Source organism: Xiphophorus couchianus, chromosome 11 (assembly GCF_001444195.1).
Source record: "Xiphophorus couchianus chromosome 11, X_couchianus-1.0, whole genome shotgun sequence".
In the NCBI taxonomy this organism is placed as follows: domain Eukaryota; kingdom Metazoa; phylum Chordata; class Actinopteri; order Cyprinodontiformes; family Poeciliidae; genus Xiphophorus; species Xiphophorus couchianus.
Genome location: NC_040238.1, coordinates 16,022,302 through 16,048,170, shown reverse-complemented (window position 1 = coordinate 16,048,170; position 25,869 = coordinate 16,022,302). Strand labels below are relative to the sequence as shown.

General features: G+C 40.2%; 1 protein-coding gene across 6 annotated transcripts in view; it reads right to left on the bottom strand.

Moving 5' to 3' along the window:
* Positions 1-25,869, bottom strand: part of arhgap32b (Rho GTPase activating protein 32b) — a 93,030-nt gene that overhangs the window by 57,871 nt on the left and 9,290 nt on the right. For 3 of the 6 annotated variants that reach the window (XM_028030767.1, XM_028030769.1, XM_028030770.1), the window contains exon 2: positions 9,125-9,442. In XM_028030767.1, the coding sequence (XP_027886568.1) occupies positions 9,125-9,219 (95 nt within the window). In that variant the 5' untranslated portion in view covers positions 9,220-9,442. Of the gene's footprint in view, positions 1-5,727; positions 5,752-9,124; positions 9,443-15,754; positions 15,776-25,869 lie in introns of those variants that run through there. The other 3 variants (XM_028030765.1, XM_028030766.1, XM_028030771.1) reach the window with 3 other exon arrangements.

Here is a 25,869-nt window from a genome sequence, read left to right as displayed (position 1 = left end):
CCACGCTTCTCTCGGACTGGCTGAACAGTCCTCAAAGCGCATACTTTTTTGGGGAAACAAATAAATTGTTATTTGGATCCGCTCGTCTGTCTCCCATTTTTGTCATTGCCTATGGGGGGGCGTGACAAATGGGGGCTCGTCAGTTTGAACCCAGATTGGAGATCAGCTGTCGAGTATTGTGCTTTGATTTGTGTACGCTGGCTTGTTGGGGGACGTTGACGAGCGTGTTTGGTGAGTGATGCGGCCATTATACATCTGTTTTGAGAGAGTGTGTCTGTGTAGCAGTTTGAGTGATCGCAATCGTAGTAAGTCGTGGTGGTTCTGTCCCTGCTAGGCTTAACAACGACTTCCTTTATGGAGTTTGTTGTGGGGGGGGATTTTAGTGTGGTGTGAACGTGGGCAGAGCAGTTGTCTCGGGAGCACATCCGGAGTTGCAGGGGGGTCGCCATTTATTGGTTGCTTTTCCGGACTCTCGGGCGTTAGTGCATAAAAACCCATCACGGTAACACCCGAAGACTAGGGGGGGAGATTAGTTAGCTTTTGGTTAGGCAGTTAGAGGGACGGGGTCACTGTGACGCTGTGGTTGTTTTGAGATTGTGGGAGCTCAGAGTGCTGCTGTTGGGACTGGAATTCAGGTGTTTGGTGACTAATTGGTAAAGTTATGGCTGCTGTTGATGAGTTTTTACGAGAGCCGTCTGAAGACGGGTTGGAGCGCTGCACACGCGAACAATTGTTAAAGATCGCTGAATATTTTCAGTTGGAGGTCGGTGATAAACGGTCTAAGGATAATATTAGAGCTATCATTAAAGCTAATCTAACTGACTCGGGTGTGTTAGGACCAACTAAATTGCAGGCTGCCGGCACGTGGTTGGATGCTGATGCTGTTGCCACTAGCCTGACTTTTGAACAGAAGCGGGAGCTGCTTTTGCTGCAGGCTGCGATAGAACAGAAAAGATTAGATGTGAAAAAAATGGAGTTGGAAGAATGTAGACTGCGATTAACTGGTGAGGGCCACGCCCACCTTGATGCTTCTGGTGGGGGAACTTCTTGCTCGTTCAACATCTAGCCTGAAATTGTAAAAGTTTAAGCAGTTTCGAGAGCAATGTCCTGATGCGTGTGAGTAAATCTGATATCATGTATGTCACTAGTAAATGTTGAGCAAAACAGAAGAATCTCAGTAACATTTGACCACAGGTGTAATAAAACGTCTTAGTTTGTATCACATTCTACAAGATTCAAGGCGTCATGTAATCATATCTTCATATGCATCTGCGTAGGAAGAAGTCAGAAACGGCTCAGAATGAAATCTGATTTGTCAATGACAAATATGTTAAGGGATCCCGTGAGGAACGCGAGCACGGAAGAGTCTTAGCAACAAGTGTGCCAGATTGGATGGATGTGATCACTGTTTATATCCACAACTCTTAACGAAAGCCTTAACGGAAAACACGTGGATACAAGCCACTTTTAGAACTGCCAATACAACCCTCTAGAGAACATTACTGTTCTGCGCTGATGAAAGGAAAGCCAATGAGTGGTGATGGAATGCTGCAGGGAGCTCCTTGGACATCATGCTCAGCTCTACAGCGAATATACAGCGCCTCAGCTTCACATGTCGGTTTAAACCGATAGGCGAAATAACATTCGCAGCAACTGAGCATTAAAATTTTATGAGCTATGCAATTATAAAATTTATTATAAACCACTTCACTCAAAGATTCTAATAAATATTTTAATAAATTCAGCCAAAAACTGAAAACACTACAGTAGCAGAAAGGCGGGTTAGCAGTTCTTCTGGACAGGCTTGTCACAATAATCCGTAAATCAATTAATCGCATGACAAATTAAAACAAACTCAATAATTTTCACTTGCATGTATCATCCAGTTTTCTACCAAAAACTGGATGATAGAAGTCTTCAGTATGGTGATTTGGTCTCAAGTAGCCCTTATTTTGAAAGAGACCGTTGTTTACAGATACTTCATGATTCATTTTATTTTTTTTATTGGGGATATTTAAAATATCTTCCAGATCCAGTGTTAAATGTTCATCAGAATTTAAAGTTTATTGATCTGTAAGAAACTATTCTTACATTATTATTACTTGAAAATGCTCTCAACACAACAATATTAATGTTTATCGCAATAACGTCTGGGACAATTTATCAACCAGGAATATGTGCTATGGTGACAGTCCTACTTCTGGATGATGTTTATGCAACATTTACAAAAAAATATCTGCAATAGAATGGCACCAATGGTACAAGGCTTTTAAAATATAAAGAATGTAAATAGTTTTAGCTTTAATGTATACAATTTATATTGTTATGTGGGCAACCCATCTTTGTTTTCTAATGACCTCATTATACAAAATAAATCACTTTATTCCTTTTGCAAAAGTAAAATTATTCATTTTGTTCCGAAATCAGGAAAATACAATTAGATTTAATTTTCTCGTGTTTCAAATATTTAATATAGCTTATATTTATAAGCTATATTATTTCGCGGCTCTAGACAAAAATTTTTTTAGCAGCAAAAGCAAAGGTTTCTCTGAATTGAAAGGTACGGATCTAGCACACAGCAGAACAAAACCAGAAAACTACATCAAAAAAATATATATACATGCTGAATAGTTAGCATGGAAAGCTACATACAACGACTGTTTAAAAACCAAAGGTGATGTTGCTATGGTAACATACCATGAGGTTTGTCTCAATGTCATTCTAACATTAATACTGAATTTGATCATGCTGGGTTCAAGTTTCATCTTTAAACATTCAGCACATTAAAGAACACAGCGAGTCTGAGAAAAGGGACAAAAATGAAAGAACCGTCTTCGTCTCCTGGTTTTCCCCCACAGATGTTAGCCTACTTTTCATTGCATAACTGCTACAAACAAACAGAAACACAAGAATACAATGATTCTTGCTCAGGACTTTTGTATGTTAAAAAAATGTAAAAATTGTGCTAAAATCTTTAATGTGTGAAAATCTATGTAATTAATTAATAGACATCAACACTTTAAAGTCCCAACCCCAGCTACAATAAGCATTGCTGTAATGCAACACATATCAAACACTGAGCTAAAGTATTGTAACTGCCAAGATTCACAGATCTACACAAGCAACTGTCACAAAAGTTGCATTTCAAGTTTTTAGACAGAGTCAGCAGTTCCCACTAGCTGCAGAAAAGAATCGTTTTAGTAAGCACTATCCTCAACTCTGAATGAAAACAGACCTGTCACTGTGTATTTCTCTGTTCAAAATAAAGCAGTTGGTTGTGATATTAATAAGACAGCTTCAGCTCCATTGGGCACCGAGAATTCTCACCATGTTCCCAGTTTATAGACAACACATCACTGTGTCCGTGTTCTCGCTGGAACTGAGGGATGTGATTCAGAACGTGTCTGTCCCATCGGCGTGAGAGGTTCAGGTTGGCTCAGACAGTCGCACATCAGAACGGCCAGCCTGAGGTCACAGCTGACGTTTGGATCCGTTTATTTCAACCGTGCCAAGTACGCTATCCATTTAAAAGCTCTTAAATCTGTACTGGTTTTTTTCCCTCCACATTTAATCATGTCAGAAATCCTCACTGATGCACCTTTGAAGTATTTGCCTTGTTCTAGCTAGAGAAAACTTCTCCTGTACCAAAGAAAAATAATAACAAAACAACCAACAACAAACAGAGAGGGAAGAATCAGCACAAGCTATTAGTGAGCAACGCATGCAATTATCACCTTATGCACAATCTGGATCTTCTCCACAGACTGGAAATCGCTCCAGTTGGCCAGGAGTTTAGCTCCTATCCCACTGAGGCGGACTATCTGTCCTACATATGGCATCACAGACGACACCTCCATACACATAACTCTCCAGAAGAAGAAAAAAACTCTGTCCAACTCATCTGATCTGGCGCACTGTACTGTTTGAGTCATTGGACTGTTTTACAGCTCAGTAACCATCCTGGTTCACACCATAAACAGTCCCATCATGTGTGTAATTAAACATTTTCATTAGAATCACAATTGTGATCACAGTTTCAATGTGTGCCAACTAGGGCTGAAACGATTTCTCGAATGATTCGAGTACCTCGATTATTAAAATTCCTCGAGGAAGATTTATCTGCCTCGAAGCTTCGTTAATTTATGTTTTGTTCTTTAGCGCACCGTGTTCCGGCCGGGACATTACTTGCGTTGCGCGGAGCTCTGACTTCCGCCTCTGAGTTATTGACGAAAGCTAAGTGATAGCAACATAACATCCAATTTTCAAGTTTGGCCCGCGGGGATTTTATTGATTAATGATAATGCCCGGGTTTTCATCGTTTTCAGGGGACCAGTAAGAATCCTTAAAATGACTGGGGCGATGCAGAGCTGCTGGTTGAAAGCGAACGGCGGGAAGAGCGCTGCGGGATTATTTATACAGGTAAGCGGATAGACTGAACACGGCGGGCGGCTGAGTAGTTGATGGTAGTGTTTGTGTAGTTTTACGGATGAACCGCACAATAAATTTCATATCATCCCGGTCTCAACAACATTACTTTTGTTCGTCTTTCCCCCCAATGGACTTACGTTGGTGTGTCCTCTGGTCTATTTCCTCCCCTCCGCTTTAATCAATTTCTATTATATTTGCCCAGAAAGATTGGTTTGTTTGGGGAAGTGTGAATGCACAATCAAACTCTGATGTTTACAAAAAAAAGTGAACTCTGGTCTGCTCAAAAAGCAGGAAGCGGAATATAGTGCAGGGCATTCTGGGTAAATACAACCAAAACAAAATGGCTCGTGGTATTTTGTCAAAGACAAAGGAGAAATTCTACAACCGCTAAAATCTAACACAACTCAATTTTTGTTTACATTTTTCAAAGTAGGAAGTTGCGCTCATGTCTTCTTGGGGTTTTCATGTAATTTTCTTCAGTGGTTCCTGGTGCAGCGCCACCACAGGCGAGTGAGTAAACTGGTTTTTCACTGGGTTTGGTTTGTTTGACACAGCAGAGTGTGAAAGCAAACTGCACCAGCTGACAAAGGAGGAAATGTTGCATTTGGTCCCCATTCAAACTGGGATTGTACCGGATTGTCTGGTGGGAACACACCCTGCGTGACCAGCATGCTGGAGCTTTAGGAGAGTTTAGGGGACATTAGGGATCCTGTGTTAACCAGTTAGGATGAGATGCTTTTGACAGGAATCTCAGAATTGATGGTCGTTTTCAGGTGCTTTCGCCTGCCTTTGGATCGATGGTTCTGAATTATTAACAGACATCATTGCTCACAGGCCTGGCAGAAACTCTAACACCTTAAGAGAGTAAACAAAAGTCTTCAACCTGATACTACAAATATCCTGAGAACTGCGAACTCTGATCCACAGATGGAACACTTCTCATGTCTGATAAACTTCTACGCTGCCTGTATATAGATGGTGTGCGTGTGAAGTTTACTTGAAGGAAAGTGAAGGTATACCGGTTACAACAGAATTAAGTCGTTAGCTTTAAAGCAGCAATGTATAACTTTCATTAAAAAACATATGCTTTTCACAATTTTATTAAAACTGTCGAACTCCTCTGCCTTCTTCCTGTGTTCCTGCTGTTATCTGAACAAATGAGCTGCTCCCGGTCAATCAGGCTTGTGTAGGTACTGCTCATACCCTCCCCATAGCTCTCTGCTTTCACCATAACAGAGGCTGCCATGAATGCTCAGGCTAGTTGACATGGCCTCCAATGATGACAGATAAACTGTTTACTTGGAATGCCAAGCTGTTTCTCCGCCATTAGCACATTGAGCAAGCAAGTAGCTGAGGATGATTGAGAGCAGTAAGACCCTCCTCTTGACTCTGGTTGCTGTTGGTTGAGAGTGCTGTATTTTTTCAGATGTCAGTAGTAGCTAATGGAGGAGATAAACCTTTTCACAGATTCTCTGTCTAATATTATACTGACACGACATGGTGACAGTTTTAATAAATATGTAGAAATACTTATTTTGTAAAAGTTATGTACTGTAGCTTGAAGACAAAAAAGGATGCCATTTCAACTTTATGTCCGATTAATCAAATTTCCATTAGGGATCATCGGAAGAGGAGATCAACTAATGAAATATTTTATGACAGTATTGTAACAACAGTTAGGAAGAGTAAATTGTACTTTTTGTAGTAAAGTCAAAGTTCAGGGAAGATTTACACCACATGAATAATGTGTTTGCCTACAGTCATTTTTCTTTCCTTGAAACAAAGAATCAGGCAACGATTTGCTTTGTATGTTTTGTGTCCATTAAAGTTTGCAGTGCGTGAACTTGAGTACGTCGCTGTGTAAAAGGGGATAGCTAATGTAGACCGCATTGAAAATATTACGTGCTCATATTACATATAACAGCCAGAGCATGTACATAAATAGGGAATGAAAAGTGTGGTTTTTAACATATCCTCATGCAGAATTTGTTTCTGCATTAATCATCTAACCAGCAGGATTAGAGAGTCACTAGACAGAATGCAGCTCTAAAGCTTTTTAGCTCCAATTCTCGGTGTCATCTTGGGGAACCCGTCCCCTCTACTCTCCCCCCTCCTGATCCCAAGCTGCTGATCCTCTGATCCAGCCTCACCCAGCAGGATTTCTCGGACAAATTTTTATAAATCACTAGCCTTGGCAAAACGCCCTGCCTTTCTCTTCCTCTCATTCTTTTTTTTTTTTTTTCCCCTCCACACTGTTGTCAGTTGCCATGTTGGACCGCTGTCTAATATATGCTAAGCTGCTGCTGCCATGGTAACCCCAGAGCAGGATTTAGACCTAGTTCAGGAGCGGAGATGGACGGAGGGCAGGTGGAGGGCCTGAGTAGATTTAATGGTTATCCCTAGCCCTAAAAAAACAACAACAACAACAAAAAAACACATAACATAATGTTAATCCAGCAGAGAAAAAAACACCATCAAGCTCCCTTAGCAGGACTGGAGGAATAGGCTACAATAGGAAACTGGGTGCACTTCAAGAAAGAGGTGCACCGATTGCTGTTTGACCTGCCGATTCAGATTTTGACAGATTTTTTTGGTCATAAAAGTCCCTAAAGAGACAAATATGTGTGGGTATTTATCATACCATTTATCATTTAAAAATAAATTTCTTATGATAATCATGATATCATGAATTTAGCTTTATCATTGTCACAATAAATTCCAATTAATGCTTAAGAAAACCCTTTATTGTTGGCATCGATAGTTTTAGTATTTTTTCCACTGTTCGTTCACTAAGTTCATCAATGCTCACCAATGCTCATCAGCCAATTAAAAAACATGACTAAATGCATTTATTGTGTGCAATTTAGTGTCAGAAATCGTGAACGGTGTCCTTAGGAAGCATATTACAAATGGATTAAAATACAACTATTTGTGTTTGTGGGGCTATGGTTGCTGCGTCATGCAGTCACTGCCACACCTAAAAAAGGAGCAGTAAATAGTTCTGATTGTCACTTTTTTCATTATCACAATAGTAGCCCAAAATATCCTGGTAAAAGTTTAGGTTCATATCATCCAAAGTTGCTGAGTTTGTAGACGTGAGCTGGTGGGTGGGTCTGTCCATCAGCTCTCTCTCACTGCAGAGCAAAAGGGGACAGTAGGTGATTTTCAGATCTTTGCAGAGGCAGATAAGATCAGTGGATAAGATTGGTTTCTCACTCAAGTATCGACCAAAGTAAGGAAATTGGGCCCGATTTATCAGTGCACCCCTACTTGAGACTGGGGTGGAGGTTCACCTTCCAGCAGGACCACCACCCTTAAAAGCAAATTTGTGTATTGGAACGGCCCAGTCAAAGTCCAGACCTAAATACAGTTGAGGATCTGTGGACAAACTTGAAAGTTGCTGCTTACAGATACTTTCCATTCAATCTGACTGACATGCCAGTGTTTTATGAAGACAGCTAAAAGGTTCTACAAAATATCCACTCAACAGGGCTGAAACCAAATAAATCCTCACTTATTAGATTTGTTTTTCTTTAATTGAAAAGCATGCCTAATTTTTCTTCAACTTAACATTTATGTGCTACTTTGAGTTGGTCACATAAAATCAGACAAAAATACTCAGTAGTTTGTGGCTGTAATGTCACAAAGTGCTAAAGTGCAAGGGTTTGAATACTTTTGAATACAAATCATTTAATGACGGTGACCACAGCAGCAAGGCAAACAGAAAGTTGAACACTTCATCGCCTTAATGTCTGTCTCATCGCCCAACGTGCCAGAAGAGATTCCCAGGAAGTGCTTGAGATTAGCCCAACAAAGATTAACAACTGTGATGTAGAGGAAAGAAGTGACATCCCCCACAGCACCTGCTGGCTGCTAAGACAAGCCGCCATGCGCCGGAATGTTGTGTGTGTTTATGGTAAAACAGCCTCCAGCATTAGAAGCAGGATTTTTAGATGCAGGTCCATATGTGTGTTTGTTGGCGTGTAACGCATGGTTGAGGATGTGTGTGTGTGCGTGCGTGTGTGTAATGACACTGCACGAGCATGCTGGTGTGGGCGTGCAGCTGGAACGATGACGTAATTGGCTGAAAGCTGCATGGTGTCAGTCGTGCTGAATGACTGGGGCTGCTGGAGATGTGAATGGAGGCTTCCAGCAGAGACCATTAGGGACGGCCGTCTTCCAGTTGCTATGGGGGCTGATAGGCTCTGTTTGGGAGTAGAGTCGTGGATGGGGTGGGGAGGGGGGGGGGGGGGGGGGGGGCAAACTTTATACAGGGTGGGGTGGTGACTGTGCAAACTCACCCTATCAGCTCAGCTCTCGCAGTGAGGCACGGCTAAACATCGATGCCTCCCCCCCTTCCTCTCTCTCCCCTGCTTGCGCATACCTTGGTGTCATTTCTCCTTGAGGAACTCACCCATCAACATATACATGTGCGCACACGCACACACCAACATACACACCAAATCTTTTAACTGTCGTAAAGCAGGCTATTTACCCAAGGAACATGAAGTCATGACAAAAATGGACACACACATTAAATCCTCAAACACACACTTCTTCAATAACTATAAACAAACTAGCATGCTCACTAAAACCCTACCTGAGGTGTGGTCCTTTACCTCTCTCTCTCTCACACACACACACACGCAATGCATAGAGTTAACGTTGAGGGTGGGGGTGTGTGCCAGCTGCTTACCTGTCCAGGATGTCATGGCTGGACGTGGCTGTGGCTCCCAGCAGTCCCAGTGCTGCACTCCCCACCGCTGCGGCAGCCCCGCTGCCTGCCTCCATGATACTGACTCACCGCAATGAGCAGCCTGCCAGAGGAGAGGGAGGGAGGGAGTGAGGGACGAGCGAGAGAGAGAGGGAGAAGATGTGAAGAGGTAGATCAGGAAGGCAAAAGACAAATGAGACAGAGGGAATCACATGTAGAGGCAAGAGAGATGACGACGAGGGGATTGAGGAGTGGGGGAGAGGAGAGAAAAGTGTGGGAGGAATCAGAGGGGACCCAGAGCTGAGGGAATGATGAGTGTTGTAGAGAAAAATGAGGAGAACATGAAAAGAGAGAGGAAGGGAGGGAAGAAGGGAGAGAAATAATCATGAAAATCACGAGCAGGATTTCGGCACAGTGTAAACACATGGAGGTTCTGGCACACACACCATGTGTGAATCAACAGTTGAACACCAACCCGGGCCACGCTGCCATCCTCTGCTCTCAAGTTCCCTTCTCAGGCCAAACTGGAATGATCAGGCTTTTCACCATCAAGGTGAAAAGCCTGATCAAGCTACAACTGCACTACATCAGACAGCTGGCATTAATTACAGAATCTACGTACATGCAGAAGCCTGTCACAAAAACTAATTTTACTGGACGGTAAATTGTTCCAGACGTTATTGTGATAAACGATAATATTGTCGTTTTGAGACCATTTTCAAGTGAAATAACGGCACAATAATGAAAATTTCCCCAGGAACTGGAAGAAATTTAAATATCAAGACTAAAACACAACAACCAAAAACAAGAGAGAAAATGGAAATAAAATGGATGATTAAGTCTGTGTAAACAAAATTTCCCTTAGGAAACTATTCATCATCAGAGTAGAAATTATCGAGCTCATTTTAAGTTATTACGTGATTAATTGCTTATTGCGACAAGCTTTTAAATGTACTTAAGTTGTGTCATAAGTCTTGCACCCAAAAATAATTCATATGAATTAAACTGAAGTTTAAGGTCAAACATACAATACTTAGACACATACGTTAGAGTTTATCGCCCTTCCGCAGTTGCGTAAATTCACAAAGATACCCACATCCCCAGAAACTTTTTTCTGTACAATGAATAATTGAGTTTACTGCAAATTTTCCATAAAATTGCTCAAAAACCCCTGGGTTTAAGTGACTGCCAACTCACACCTGCAGGTGGCAGTTCTTTCTGCGTCAGTCTTACTTCATGTGAAGTTATAGTTCCAGATCAATATGATGAGTGAAGCCATATTCACTGTTATAAATAAGCACAAAAAACCGAACTGAGAAAAGCGGTTTCACTCTGTTCTCCATGGCAGTAGGGGGAAATTATTTTACAGGCCTTGCAATAAATTGTCTTAAAGAGAAAAAATTATTGCAAACTTCCTTGTGAAAATTTCTAAAGTAGCACCACAAAATCAGTAATTTTGGTTGCGAAAAAAAAAAAATCACACAAACAATTGCAAAATTGTGGAGGAAATACACATTACTTGGGATGCAGGAGGGAATCCTTTGGTAAGCACATTTTCTGCTTGACTGGCCATGTCTGGTGATAAACAAGGTAGAAAATAGGAAAATCCAATATTTTTCCTGTCAGTGAAATAACTAAGGGCTGCCAGGTTGCTCTGACAACAATGTTTTTGGAGCCGAAGTTGATACAGACAGACGGATACTCAGAGTTGGCCACTCTAAGTTTCAGTGTGGTGCTTTTAAAGATGAAGTTGGAGGAAGCACAGAGAAGTTATTAAATGGACAGTATTTTCAACATGTTTAATTCTGACTGCAAGACAGAGAGCGAGAGCGAGAGCAAGACTTTCAGCAGATACCAGGAAGTCAGAATCTATTCCAACAAAGTTGCTCGGTTTTATTCTTTTAAGCTTTCAACTGAAGGTGAGGGATAAATCTAATTTTGGAGGCTTTGAAATGCCAACATGAGTGATTTTAAATGTTTAATGAATGTCAAAACTTATCTTGGAGTTTATTCTTAGGAATGCAGAAGGCAGAACTCAGATGGTTGTAATTGGGGCACCAGGACAGATGAGGGTAAACAAAGTCGTTAAAAAAGAAAATGACTGACAAGAAACAGGCAGCATACACAACTGAGCTGAAATATTTTGAAACAAGACAGACACTAGAAATGATTACACTGTTCCACCTGGAGGCACAAGAAAAACAGCAGATCATGCCACTGTCAGCCAAAGAACTGTTAAAATGTCAAAAATCCTCCCCAACAAGGAAAACATGAAGTAAATCCCTCATAGTCTTTCACACTATGGATGGCCCTTTGGATGTAAAATTTTCATTTCAAACATATTTTATAGAAAAAGTCAAATTTAAATCAGTTTGCCTTCGCTATAAATTAGTAGAAGTGACATTTATAGTTTTATAGCAAAAGCCCTCACAAATGCTGCATTTACTCCTCTCTTCTGTGAATAATTAATGAGCACTAATGAGAAACCGTATCGGTGCATCTTTACTTATTTATACCTTTAAGATCAAGTTTCCTCTCCGGACACAATGAAACTTGTTTCCCAAAACTGAACACTTCAAAGGTTTTACACAAGAAAAGAAAAAGAAACCCCAGAGTAAAAGTTTTTGTAGTGACAATGTCACTGGAAGTATAAACGAATGGACTCTCTGCTACACCATCGCCCAGCTCAAGGAGCAAAGTTACCTCCAACTTAGTGATTCAGCTCAACATCAAGTTGAGCTTGTTGTTGAGCTCGACAACTTGCTGTTACAAACATTGAGAAAGTAACAGACCAGGATGATCCCCAGGTTTTCAGATATTTATCTGAAAGAAAGAATGAATGACCCAAAATTGTTTTAATTTTGTAAACAAGACACATAGCAACTTTCTGAGTCATCGCCAGACAGATTTTCTGAAAAAACAAAGAATAGAGTTGTTTGAGCTTCAAAAGATGTGAAGTTTATTCCATGTCATATTCAATCCATTGAAGCAGTCACTGTTTGGACTGACTTTTCTTCAATTAAGAAGGTTCCACGTTTGTCCTAGCTAGCTCCCGGCTGATGGAGATGAGAGAAGCACTGCCAGGGCTTAGGGTGTTTGTTAAACAGCAACAAGCGATAACAGATCTAAATTTGCTTTAGTGTTCACATGGATCCGAATACTGACTCTGACAGCAGGTGCAATCATAGTAAAGGAGCTGAAAATCACTCCTATAAAACTGACAGGAACATCCTGCCAGAGTTTTAAACCACAATAAATATTATTGGTTGACACATTAAGTTCTTACAGCAGCTCAGAATGTGTAGAGATGCATCGAACCAGTAGTATCTGTATCTTTATGTCTGTGTTTAAAAAAGGAAGTTGAATACTAAAAATATACATTTTCAGTACGTGAGAGGCATTTAGAAGTGATGACAAGAAGCCTGAAAAGGAGTTAATTTCCTTTCTTATATTAGTAAAACACTTTGTTCTCATAATTAGGTTGAGACATCCAATCTGATTCTTAGACATATAACTATGTAAGAACAAAACAGGAAGGCTAAAAACAAAGGGAAAAAATAATCTAGCAATATTTCTTAAAACATTGCCCAAATTAAGTATACACCACAAATCTGCCCGAAATGCTGTGATCAGTGCATTTTTATAACCATTATTAAGCATTTACTGTAACTTCACAAAAACAAAAATATGCTATTAAAGAAATTGGGAGGCAGGAGAACATTTTTTTTTCAGTTGAACTCAATACATATATCTGGTGTGGAACAATAGGAGCCCCAATTTAAATATCGGCAACTAACAAGAAAAAAAAGTATACCGCTGAACTCTAATGTGTAGCATATTGTTTGTCAGAACCACTACAATGCTTCAAGTGTTTAAAACTTGTAAAAACCTGTCCATTTCTGGAACTCAAATAAACTCAGGCTCACCCGCAGCCTTACTCTTCTTTTACCATAAGTAAGCACTATTTTCACACAATTATTAACTCAACTAAGTCCCAGTCACTTGGTTTAAACAGGAGGATGCAGTCATCTTTCCTCAATCTCTCACAATCCTTATCCCTGGAATCAGACCTTACCTGGAATATTTGCTGCGACACCATAAACAACATGACTTCCTCCAAGTCAAATAGTCAACAGCAACACAGGAGAAATGACCCAAAACAACAATGGGTTCATCCAGGCAGATTAAGTAATCCTACAGGAGAGACACCAAAAGGAGAGAAAGAAGGGAGGTGATCTTCACAAGCCCCACCGAAGCAGCTGCCTCTACATCTGAGGCAGACTTCCTGCACACATAATCCTCTGGGTTCTCTGCTAAAAAAGCAGCCAACACATTCACTTACTGTAGAAATATGGGCAGTCAGGAAGCAGTTCTACACAAATGAAGGCATCATCTTTGCTGTGATTAATTCCAGTCCCACCAAACCTGCACAAGATGACAGTTAATTTGTTTATAAAGGTTTGAAACATGAGCTAAGAGTAGCTCTGGACTGCTATTCTGAGAACACCAACACACACACCGAGTTCACACTGACACAACTCCACGTTTTTATCGAGTCAGTGTCCGCCTGCATAAGTAGGACGCATGGAAATCCACGCACCTTTTGTGAACAGGGAATAAGGTGTGCGAATTAGTCGGGACAGAAGGTGTGTGTTTGCGCGTGCGCCAAGTGCTCAGCACAAAGCAGGCCGAGCTTCCCACGATCACCTGATGCAGCAGAAAACACAGAAAATGGCCGACCTTGTGAAAGGACACAGCCTCAGCTCATCTCAGAGGAGATTAAAAGTCAGGACTGAAAAGTCTTGACACACGAGGGAAAAATCCTCCCTGTCATCACAATGGCAGCACAGCGGAGGAGACGCTGGGGTGATACATTTACAGCCTTGTCTCACTTAACAGTGTTAAGTGAGACAAGGCTGTAATTTTAGGGTTTGCTAGAAGCCGGCACACAACTGTTTCTTCTACTTTATGTTCTAAGCTCATTTCTGAATAAGTAAGTGGTGTAAAATGTACGCTAACAGAACCCATTAATTTTCAGTCAGTTTTAAAAAAACAACAACACACATTTAAGTGATAGTTGTTCAAAGTTAAGATGATTCTCTGAGTTTAAGAATAATTTTGGGGCTCTGATGTGAGCAAAGCAGAGAGAGAAAAATTTTTTATAATTGATGCTGAAAAAATGAAATAAAAAACACTGGAAGAGATTTGTTTTGATATTTCCAAGCAAGTTAGCCATATCGGGGACAATAGCCATGTCAAGGAGGATATTATAGATTAATAAACAATGATTGCACAGAGCAACGAGGGCATGTAGTTAACTAACTTGAGCCCTTGTATTGCATAGTAATACTTTGACCCAGAGTTCATTTAAGATGGACCACAGTAAAAAAAAAAAGAGCATGCACCGATAATTGTTTCCCCCCTGTTGCAAACTTTATGACTTGATCACTATATTTAGCGACTTTTTAGACAAAAACAAATAAATAAAAAAGTTGGTATCGGCCAAAGTTGAATCAGCAGGTCAGGCTTTTTAAAGATTGGTAATCAGCCCCAGAAAACTGCAATCAGTGCACTCCAAAAAATTGACTGGCAAAAATGTGAAGGTGAGAGGCCAATGCACACTGGTCTGGATGGTGTTACTGGTGCATATGAATTCGCGCCCAGTTCAATGCGTAAACTATAAACCTAGTTTTAGCCTGGTGGGGTTTCTCATAACCCCTCGATGGGAACCCTGAAGAATGCATGATTAGATAGAAAATAAGTTCAGAAACTGGCACAGAGAACCGGACCATTAAAACATCAGAACTGAGCGAGTACTTTCTTTAAATCTATGACAGCATATGGTTGAATGTTTAAGCTCAGCAATTAATTCAAAACCCTACAAGCACACAGCAGAAGTATTCTAGTGACAGATTTAGAGCTAAGCTGGTACAGTCTACAGCCGCAACAGTAACAGCAGTAGTACACAGCAATAAAAGTCAGACTTTCCTAAAGAATTTTTGTTTAGTAGGAGTCACAAGTATATTCTCTAAAACCAAAGTTAGCGTCTTTGTACATGCCACCCAAATACATAGGTTGAATCTACTACATGAATAATAAAAACCTCTTGAAAAATCAGCAATACTGAAACAGGAACAGATACCCATATGTACCATTTCTATACTTTTAGAACATCTGTTACTTATATCCTTGCAAAAAATATGTAAACCAACAGGAGCAGGACTTTTGTATAATACTGCATTATTTAATTATACACCTATTTTCACTTACAGTCATTACATCAGACACCAGGCTGCCTTAGATGCAACTCTCCCAATCCCAGCCATGCCTTGTTTATCCTGCTACTCATTGAATAGACAGCAGCTGAGTAATCAGATGCAACATCTGCTTAGTTAAGTTAGCTGTGGCTAAATTTGGAGCACGCCTGTATTGTGATAATTACAGTAATCTGTTCTTGAAGCCCAGGGGGGTGGCAGTTAGGGGTTGTCCCCCACAGAAAACCCAATTAAGGTTTGTTTAAAATGTTACTCCAGCTTTCTGTAAATAGCATGGGAGAAAGAGACACAGAACCTATCAATCCATTGCTCACAGTGTGGCATAGCAAGCAAATACCTCGTGAATGTATCCATCACAAACTCTCATGTCCAACTTGGGTAATCTAACCAGCTAGATCAGCCATTGCTACTCATCCTTGGTGGGAACAAAGTCAGAGATCTATGGACTGAACTCACCAACAATCCGACTGAAAAACAAGTGTTGAGCGCAGCCTCTGCCTCGACATATTGATGTGCAAATCAGCTGGTGACGTCAACCTGGGCACTTGTCAAGCAGTTCCTGAAGGACCTAGCAACAGCATTCACTCTCCCGCTTCTTTCTGCATTGTTTCTGGAAGTCTTAGCGAGAGTTTGGGTATCCATGGATAGTGGAACCCCAAACTGAAAGGCATTAACCCACATAGCCGCTTCCCCACTGTGTTCAACGAAATACAGTTGCTTTCTCTGCCACATTCACTTTATTTGATGAAGCTATCTTGTTTTCAAATGTGCAGCCCGAGCTTTAAGTGAAGTCGTGAGGATCTAACTATGCAGGGGTTTTGTTGATTTTATGGCTAACGCCTGACAATGACATACAGAAGCCTACAAGCTGAACTTTATTTTCCAGGTCAGTGATTCATAATGACGAGGCAACATGTGACAGTGAGCTCAACTCTGTGCACAAGTTCATTCTACAGCAAATAAAGCAACATATTGCAACAGAACAGTGGATTCCAGCTCAAAACTGATAACCAGAAACAGACTCTTCCCATTGGTTTGATACAGAGGGTGGGAGTGTGTGTGTTTAGGGAATTCTTGGTTTTGGATCAAAACGGTCAATATGAAGATATTCTTGCCTAAACGTCATCTGTTGAGGCTCTATAATAAAAAAGATAACAATTAATGGCATGTTACAATAATGACTCTTTCACTTTGGAAATTGGACCCAGAGAACAAAATGAGAGCAGAAACAATCAATCAGCATTGGGTTCGTTTCTGAGTTACCCCGTGCTGGTAGAAACTTAAAGATAAATAGCTAGTAGGCAATTTCATGCTGATTGGCCCTGGCTGGTGAATGGCTGGTTAGAAATGCAAAAAAAAAAATCAAAAAAATCTGATGAACAAAGCATCAGAAGCATTAAATATTTTTACTGAATATTTTTATTATTATCAAGGTGTTTCAAAGAAAGTCAGAGGAGGCACACATCTAAGATGCCATTAGAAAAGAAAACTTGTACGACATATTGAAAAATGCAGGGTTTCCCCGGTGCATCATAAACCTGGCGGGCCACCAGGCTTTGCTTGCGCCCCCTCCAGGCTAAGCATTGTTTGTTTATATATTATAGGTTTTTTATACATAAACAGTACCAGTAATAGCAATGACAGTTTAAAGAGGCTCTTTGGTGAAATGGCAAAAATACTAGGGCTGTGTAATTTTATCAATTCTACGATATTTATCTATATTTTTTTCCCCTCAGAAAGTATTAATTTTTCATTCGCGAGTATCAATACGTTAAATCCTACTTTGAGTTAAATGTCAAATCCCCCAGGGGTCACACCAGCAATAGTCATCCCACTGCTCCCAACTTAGTGACTTTAATGCTAAATTTCTCAACATTTCAGGCAAAACGCCGGTATTGGCCAAAATCAAAATCAGCAGGATGGGCTTCTTTAAGATCGCTTAGAAAACTGCAGTTGATGTACCTCTAGCGTCAACTTTCATACTACTACAATCTCATCTCTGTTTTCATTCATTTATGGGCAGTGCATAGCAGTTAGATATACTTTGCAATCCAAAGAGACTTTTTAAATATCTGCCATAGACCAACAACCCTCCCATCCCCTCCTTTAAGTCATCAATCATTCCAGTCGGACAGGCAATTATATTTTATTGGAGCGCTGTGAGAGCAGCCTGCCTGGATCAGTATGCAATACAATGGAGGGATAGCTGGTAATAGCTCCTCATGTCAGAGTATTTTCTCCTCATTTTTATTCATAAATCATTTTGAGAAAAATGTTCGCAGGCACATTTATCAGTTTAAGTTGGATGAAACCGTTCTCTGTGGCTATTGTGGGGGAATCACCTGAATTTATTCTTACTTGCAGCTCGACCATGGCTCTGTGAGACCCTGACATTTACAATGACACCCTGAATTGTGTTTAATGAGGCTGGAGCTACTCAACATTCCTCTAGTAATGTCTAACCCCACTTTGTACAGCATCAACACTGGTAGCAACCTTGAACTCATCTGCCAACAGCTTCATTGGTGTGCAGATGAGTCTTGTACTGGAATGCTTCTTCAAAATGCACAAATCCCTCATAATTTGCAACGCATAAATTACAAAGCTCGCCTACAGATTAAAAAAGTTATCAAGTATGAGGACGGACAGCAGAAGTCTGGTGCACAATTATTTTCCCTGATGAATCCTCCTAATTATCTGGGACATCTGGAAACTAAATCATCCAGAGAAGAAAAGGTGAACAATTCAATGAGAACTGTCATTCTAGAAAAATAAAACAAAAAGAAATGTGGGATCTGTTCTCATAAAGAGAAATGGGGTTTCTCACTGCCTAACAAAACTGGGCTTGTGTGCAGTCAATGCGAACCTCTAAGAGCGCCACTATAAAGGCTGAGTTATAGTCACGCTTTTAGAGGTTGGTGAGGAGTGAAACCAACCTCATGTGCAATTACATCTCACACACTCAAAATGTATTCATTTTGTGTCTGCTCAAAAACTCAGGCTGCTGGTGGACTGGCCTAGTGACCCCAACCCAACCAGTCAGTGTCACCAACAGCAGAAAATGATTTTGGAGAATCAGAATGAAGTGGTTTACAGAGTAAAACGCCAAAGATGATGAAGTTGTACATGTGAATAGAAAAAATGCACAGAATAGAAAAGTCAGCTGGTGACTGAAACTGACCAAGTTTCAGCCTTACCAACCCTGGACACGACAAATCTAACACTCCAATTTTTCAATCAGTTATTGCACCATAGCAAGACTATAACAAAAACTTTTGAGCATAATAATCCTAGTTCTTGTAAAACCCTAAAAACAATTTACCGCTTGTGAAAACACCAAGTACTATGTGAGGCACTAATGGTTTAATTTCTATTTCCTGTCAGCCTACACAGCATGAGTTTTCAAGAGGCTTGCTCCACTTTTTTCTCCTTCTCTGTGCAACCAAACAGCCGTAGATGCTCATTAAATCCCATTTTATAGGCCTCAGCACAGCTGAAGCATGCAGAGGATGCTGCCATCACTGCTTACAAAAGGCTGGCACTCAACTGTTTGAATGCTCCCATCATTATCATTTTATTGTAACAGTCATTGTTCTTGGTGTGAATGGCCCTTTAGTCACAACAGCTGGTTTTATGAGCTGGTACATGTCTCTTAATATAAAGCTGAGAATTTTATGAACAAGACTGAATATCCTCAACAAGATGATGATGATTTAACGCTACCAGCTACCGACCACATGCTTGACCACTGAAACAGAACTCTCCTCAATTCTGGGAGATCGGTGGTCAGCTGAAGCAGATCTTATTCACCTCGGCCAAGGTGAATAAAAATCAACCACTGCTCTCTTTTGCTCTGCCGTGAGAGACAGACTGACAAACCCGCCCACCAGATCATGTCCGCATGTTTGCAGTTAATAGCCATTCCACTGTTCCCAATTCGGTGACTTTCTTGCTATATACAACAACATTTCAGACAAAAAAATAAATAAAAAATCAGTACCGCCCATAATCAGAAACGGCAGGCCAGGCTTTTTAATGATCGCCCAGAAAACTGCAATCCACTGTGTGAAGCATCAACAGTGACCACTAAATCCCCCAAATCACTGCTGGGCACAAACACCATTTCTGTGAAGCCATTTTATCTGAGCTGATGAAGATACAAGAGTTATGCTGGACAATAAAACCTGCCTTTAAAATAGACTAGCATCACATGAATGGACTCCCGACTCAGTTATTACTGTATTGATCTAGACGTACTGCACCGCTGGTCCACTTCCTGATACAAACCTGTTAACTTTCTCTTATATTTGCAGGTAGAAACCATTTAGCCACTTTGAAATGTTGAAAGAAGCACAAACAGCAAAGACAGTTCCAGTTTGAAGGCTAAAGGTTTCACACACAAACTAATTCATTCAGTTAGATAATGATGCTCGAACACTGGATTTGACAAGCCATTTGTTTTTATCATGTTATTAACTTTTACTTTAAATTTGTTGTTACTCTTATGGTATTGTGGAATCTCATACTGACCCAAGCCTATAAGAAAAGCAAATCTGCACAACTAATACCCATCAATAAAGAAGAGAAATGTCAAGTCAGACATGAATCTGTATTGGCTGCTTCAGTTGTGGCAAAGCTTAGGATGGGTAAAAAGTGTCAACAATGAGCTGACGCAGATGAATGTTCTATACACTCAACCACTGTGTCCTTGTACACCCGAACTTTTATTTCTGTATGCTACAAAGTGCACACATCACAGAGTGCAGTGTTTACAGTGTACATATGGATCACAGGTTCAAAGTATTATCTGAAAAGGGCTCTGCAGTAGTCATGTTGTTGACATCATTATCAGGAGCAGAGCTGCTTTCCTGTTTCATGAATACTGAACTAGATGCTGTGAAATATATATAAAAAAGAACCAAGTGAAAAATCATTTCAGATTTATGGATAATAATCGAGCATGCAGGGTAAAATAATTTATTACAAATATCATATATTCACAGCAGAAACCAAAATAAATAAAAGACAGACTTTCTATAGTTACCAGCTCTGAGGAGTTTTGTCTTCCGAGGTGCCGCTCGGCCCACCCAGGCGTTTTGCCCACCTGAATGGTTACCCTGGGATACCATTCAGATGGGCATTCAGGATTTCTCAAACATGCAAGAATCAAGGCAAAACTCCAGGTATGTTTTTGTGCAAAGCATATTCAGACACCTGAAAATTAAACACACAGTGATGTATAAGCAACAAAAAGGAAAAAAGACTGAGCTTTATTAAATGTATTTTACTAAAAATGTAAAGAAAACTCCATCTGATTGAACTAAAAATGTTAATTTTGTCAGCACAACTTGATTCTTATAAGCTATTCCTACATATTTACCTACTTATTTTTCTTAATGAGAATTTTCCCCTTAATTAAATCATTCAGTTGTCACTAAAAAAAGATCGTTGGCGCTTTCTGCAACAGCCTGCCAGGGAATAACTCCAGGTGAGTGACAAGTGTTCTCCTGAGGCGTGGCACCAGCACCCTGTCACTGAGGAGAGGACACGACTGCATCTGGCCCACAGCACAGCATGCTGACTCACACTGACACACACTAATAAATAAGTGATTTATCAGGGCACCTTTGACATAAATCTCCCAGAAAGTTGTGCTGAAAATGCGGGTGGGTTCAGCTGAAACTAATCCTCTGTCCAAATGAGGCATCTGTCCTGTCAGTTACCCTGGACAGCATTTAAAACTGAAAGACAAGCAAGAAACAACTCATGGTTCACTGACTGGATGCCGACACTCTACAAACCGGCTTCATTAACTTCCCCTGCAGCTCTGATTAATGACGAGGACTGCATGCTGCCAGCAAACGTCCAACACCATCAGGCTGTCAGCTACGGACAGGGAAATAGCCTATTTTCCATGTATATGTATGTTAGCCTAAGGCGGTTCATTTCCACAAACTTTTTAAAACCTGAAAAATAAGTACTGAGAGAAATATAGCATCTACCGACCGTGCATTAATCTGTTTAGTAAGATTTCGGGACAAATCCAGGTAGAGCTTAGGACATCATGCAAATTATTGAGTGCACCAAAGCTGTTTAAACAAACAAAAGCATGAGTCACCCCGACAGGAAACTCATTACACAGGCCTTCACAACTTCCTGTAGTTTAAATGAAGCTGACCACACATCGACAGTGAAATGGAGTACCAATTACAAAAACATTTATTAGTGGTGCAGTCCGAATGTAAATAATATCGGCGAGATGAGATGGATGTTGTGTTAAAAGTTTAATAGTCTCTTCCATACACAGAGCCAGACTGAATACACACTGTGATAATCAACTGTTATGTAGAGAACAGCAAACACTTTATACCTCTAAACACGCGACTATAGCTTCTGCGTAATATGAAGTGAATCTTAATCCATCTGTATTTGTTTGGTAAAACCTGATTGTTTTGTTCAAACCTGCCCAAAGTTCTAAAAGAAACTACATAGACTGAATGAATCTGGAGCACATTTTGTAAAATTACTTCAACAAGATAAATAACATGCTATTCAAATTGCACATGTTATAGTCTGAAAGGTGGCCTGCGTTCGGTGTTAATATGTTTTATTCTCATGAACTACAGGTTCCAGTTCGACAGAGGAAAAGCACATTGTTCCTCAGTTTAATGTTTTTTCTGTAAAAACTAAAGATTTATCGGTCTAGCTTTTTCTGACCAATGCAGGTCTCCAGTTTTGAAATCTGACCCGATTCTGTTTTTTCTTCTTCTTCTTTTAAGTAGCTTTGAATACAAACAGAAAATGGAGGACTTACAAAGTTGTCTTCATTTATGTTTTGAGGCATGTAAGCAATTTATTTCATTTAGTAAAAAAAAACACAGGGCCATAAACACCATTGAACATTTGTATTCTGTGTTAACTTGTGCTGTTTTTGAGTAATATCTAAATTGGTTTGATGTTCTGAAACTCTTAAGTGTGATAAACATGCAAAGAAAAAGGAAATCAGAAAAATGGTAAAAACCTTTTCACACCACTGAATGTTATAACTATAGAACATAGTATATGTAAAAACAACACAGATGTTGATAAGACCCCCGTTTAACTGCTTTAGCTCTGAGGTAAACCCTGTTTCTCCATTTTCAGATCATCTCAAACTGGCCAGACCAAATGCTCAGAGAATCGACTCAATCCTACAAGAGATATGCTGGCCAAGAGATACACCTATTAACCCACTTTTGCCCCCAAAGTTTAACTCTGGCTTGTGGCCTTTAGCTTGTTAACTTCAGTTTCTGGAGGCAAAGCAAGAGAAAAGATTGTTCATCAATCAAGCAAACCATCTTTGAGATTCCATGACTTAAGTGGGTTTCCATCCGTTTTATACTCCATTTACTGTGCACAACAGATGGATAGATACTGAAAAGCTATTGTGTCAGCCACGCTGGGCATAAGATGGTCTTTGTGAAGCTCTCTTTCGGCACAGCACTCATTAATTTGATTTAACTTGGATCGTTGTCAATGAAATACTTTAAGACTGATGACTATCCTTTACAGAAACATTGTCCAAAACCACATGTTTTCCTGTGGAACACTCACCAAGTCACGCACAGCAAGAAAGAGGTTTTGACACACAAGACTTGAAAAACCAGAGAAAGACCTTTGTGCTGCTGTAGGCCCAATAAATGATGACTGATGCTTAATTTTGCTTAATTGATATTTGCAATTAAGCAAATTTCCAACAGTCAACTAGTTACTAGTAACTAGTTACATGTTGTTGCCAATTACACTTCTCCACAGGAGAAGCCTCAATGAGATTATCTGCATTCAGGTAACACAGCTAATTAACTGTATTTTATTCTTAAACTTAAGGAAACTGATCTCAAAATTTCTAATTTTACCCAGAGATTTTTTGGCTCTGTTACAATCTGCAGTAAAACTTTGACCTGCCAAGCTGACTCATGTTTCTTTTTAGAACTATAATTAACACCCTGCAAAATATTTCTTTAAAGTCTTCATGCTGTGAGTGGCCATTACTTATGACCACTCACAAGGAGCAGAGGAAACATCCCACCATGTGTGTGAGCAAAGTCCATGTGAAACACAGTTTTACCCTTTTAAAATAAAATTAAAACAGACTTGACATTTTAACCGTCTTTAGGGTTTAGCAGAATTAGCACTACCAACTTTAAATATCAGTCTCCACAGAACTGAAACACTATCTCTGAGATATCCAAAAGTTTCCCATCATTTCCACACCCAGTATGTTCAATCAGACAGATGTTCAAAGAACACCATGGGGTAACTTTACTTTAATATGTCTAACCTTCAAGGTTTTTGCCAAGGTGATGCTGTGGGCAGGAATCAACCTGAAGAAGCCTCTGACTGAATATTGCTGCTGGATCACGCTCTCAGGACCATGACGTCATTCTAACAACTCAATTTCTGAGCAGCAGAGATATTCCACTGGAACATGACCTGGATGGCATCATCCTGATAATCCACCTCATTTGCCACGTTTCGTCTTTAAGTCTCTGTATGGCCACATGGTTAGAAAGTCGGGCAGAGAGACGTTGGAGATGGGTCTCTTCTATGCATGTATAACTAACATGACTACTGATGCACAAAATATATGCATCAACATCGACAGCGGCCGATATTAGTCATATTTTACATAACGCCCTTGGTTCAATAAATAAATCCAGGTTGATATAAACAACCAATATTTGTTTTCATCTTGTTGCCATTTATTCCATAAATGTCCTGTAACAAATAATAAAATGATAGAGCAACTTGTCTTCTTTTTTGCCTGCTGAACAACCTACAAACACCTACTGTGTTTATTCTGGAAACCTTCTAATGATGTCATGAAGCTTTCTAGTTGTTGCCAATGTAAACCAACCTGCATGGAGTGACTTTAAGTACAATCACTACCCCCAGCAACTTCAGTTGGGCTTTTTTTAAATAAAGTCATTGGGAGCTGATGAAGAAAAAAAAAGAATTATGCCATGACCAAGCAGTTTGTTCTGCCTCCTTTAAATGACATTGACATCATGTGGGCTGTGTTGTATAATCCAACAGAGTACAAAGGAAAGGTCATATACTATTAGACATCAACTGAATTGAAGGCTACTTTACTCATACTAGCAATTTCTCAACCATAACGCAAGTGGACAAAAGTCCCAGGTCATTGGAGAAGGCGTGTTTAAATCCAGTTCACGTCTGTCCATGCCGGCTGGTTTCAGTAGGAGCCACTTAGATGTCGCAGGTTCCACTCGAGACTATAATCAAAGTGAGACACAGGCATTATGATTCTCCTTCAGTGTTGTGTTTTTATCTACCTCATTATGCTAGTCATTCGATGCCCTCTCCAAAGTCTCCTGTCTCCAGTCTCAGAGGACCGGCCATCAGCAGTGACCTTGTTAATTCTGTTGATTATATGAATACAGCCCGGCCAGAGAGCAGTGAGAGGCGTGAGAGGCGAAAGCTCTTGGTACAGAGTTCTGACTGAGAAACTGGAGAGTTTCTTAGTGTAACTTAATCTTTGTTGCTCACTGAAGCGTTTTAACAACTATATTGATAACATGCACTTTGGAAAAAATCTTGCCGACATGATAAAATTGTATCAGCGCCAAAACTGTAGGATGTGGAACTTTATTCTCTAGAGCACAAATTAACTTTCAAAGGAATAGTCCAAGGTCTTGACAATAAATCAATAGCAATATATATCACAATACACATGATCAGTGTCAATAGATAATACATCTACTAGAATATTCAAATATATACGAACATATTAGAGAGAAATGTACTTGAGCTTATTTGATGAGAGCAGGAGTATTGAATTCATAAAACAAAAAAAATTAAAGACCCTCACCATTAACTCATTAAAGTGCATGTTCCTAATCTTTATAAAACTGAAAAATGCTAATAGGATTATTTAAATTTCATTTAATTATGAGGGAAAAACAAAACATTTGGCGTGCTAATTACCATTCTGATTTCAATCTCACACCGACGCATGAGTGCATCTCTTCTTCTTAAAACAACTGGCGCAGGGGGTTAGCACGCCCCACGTTTGGAGGCCTTAGTCCTAAACGCCAATGTCGTGGGTTCGACTCCCGGTCCCGACGACCTTTGCCGCATGTCTTCCCCCTCTCCTCACCCTCCTTCCTGTCTGCCTACTGTCGAAAAAATACGAGCCACTAGCGGCGCAAAAACTCTTCGGAGAAAAAAATAAATAAATAAAATTTGGGCGTGCCGTGGTGGCGTAGCGGTTAGCGCGACCTGTATTTGGAGGCCTTGAGTCCTCGACGCGGCCGTCGCGGGTTCGACTCCCGGACCCGACGACATTTGCCGCATGTCTTCCCCCCTCTGTTTCCTGTCAGCCTACTATCATATAAGGGACACTAGAGCCCACAAAAGACCCCCTGGAGGGGTAAAAAAACAACTTCTATT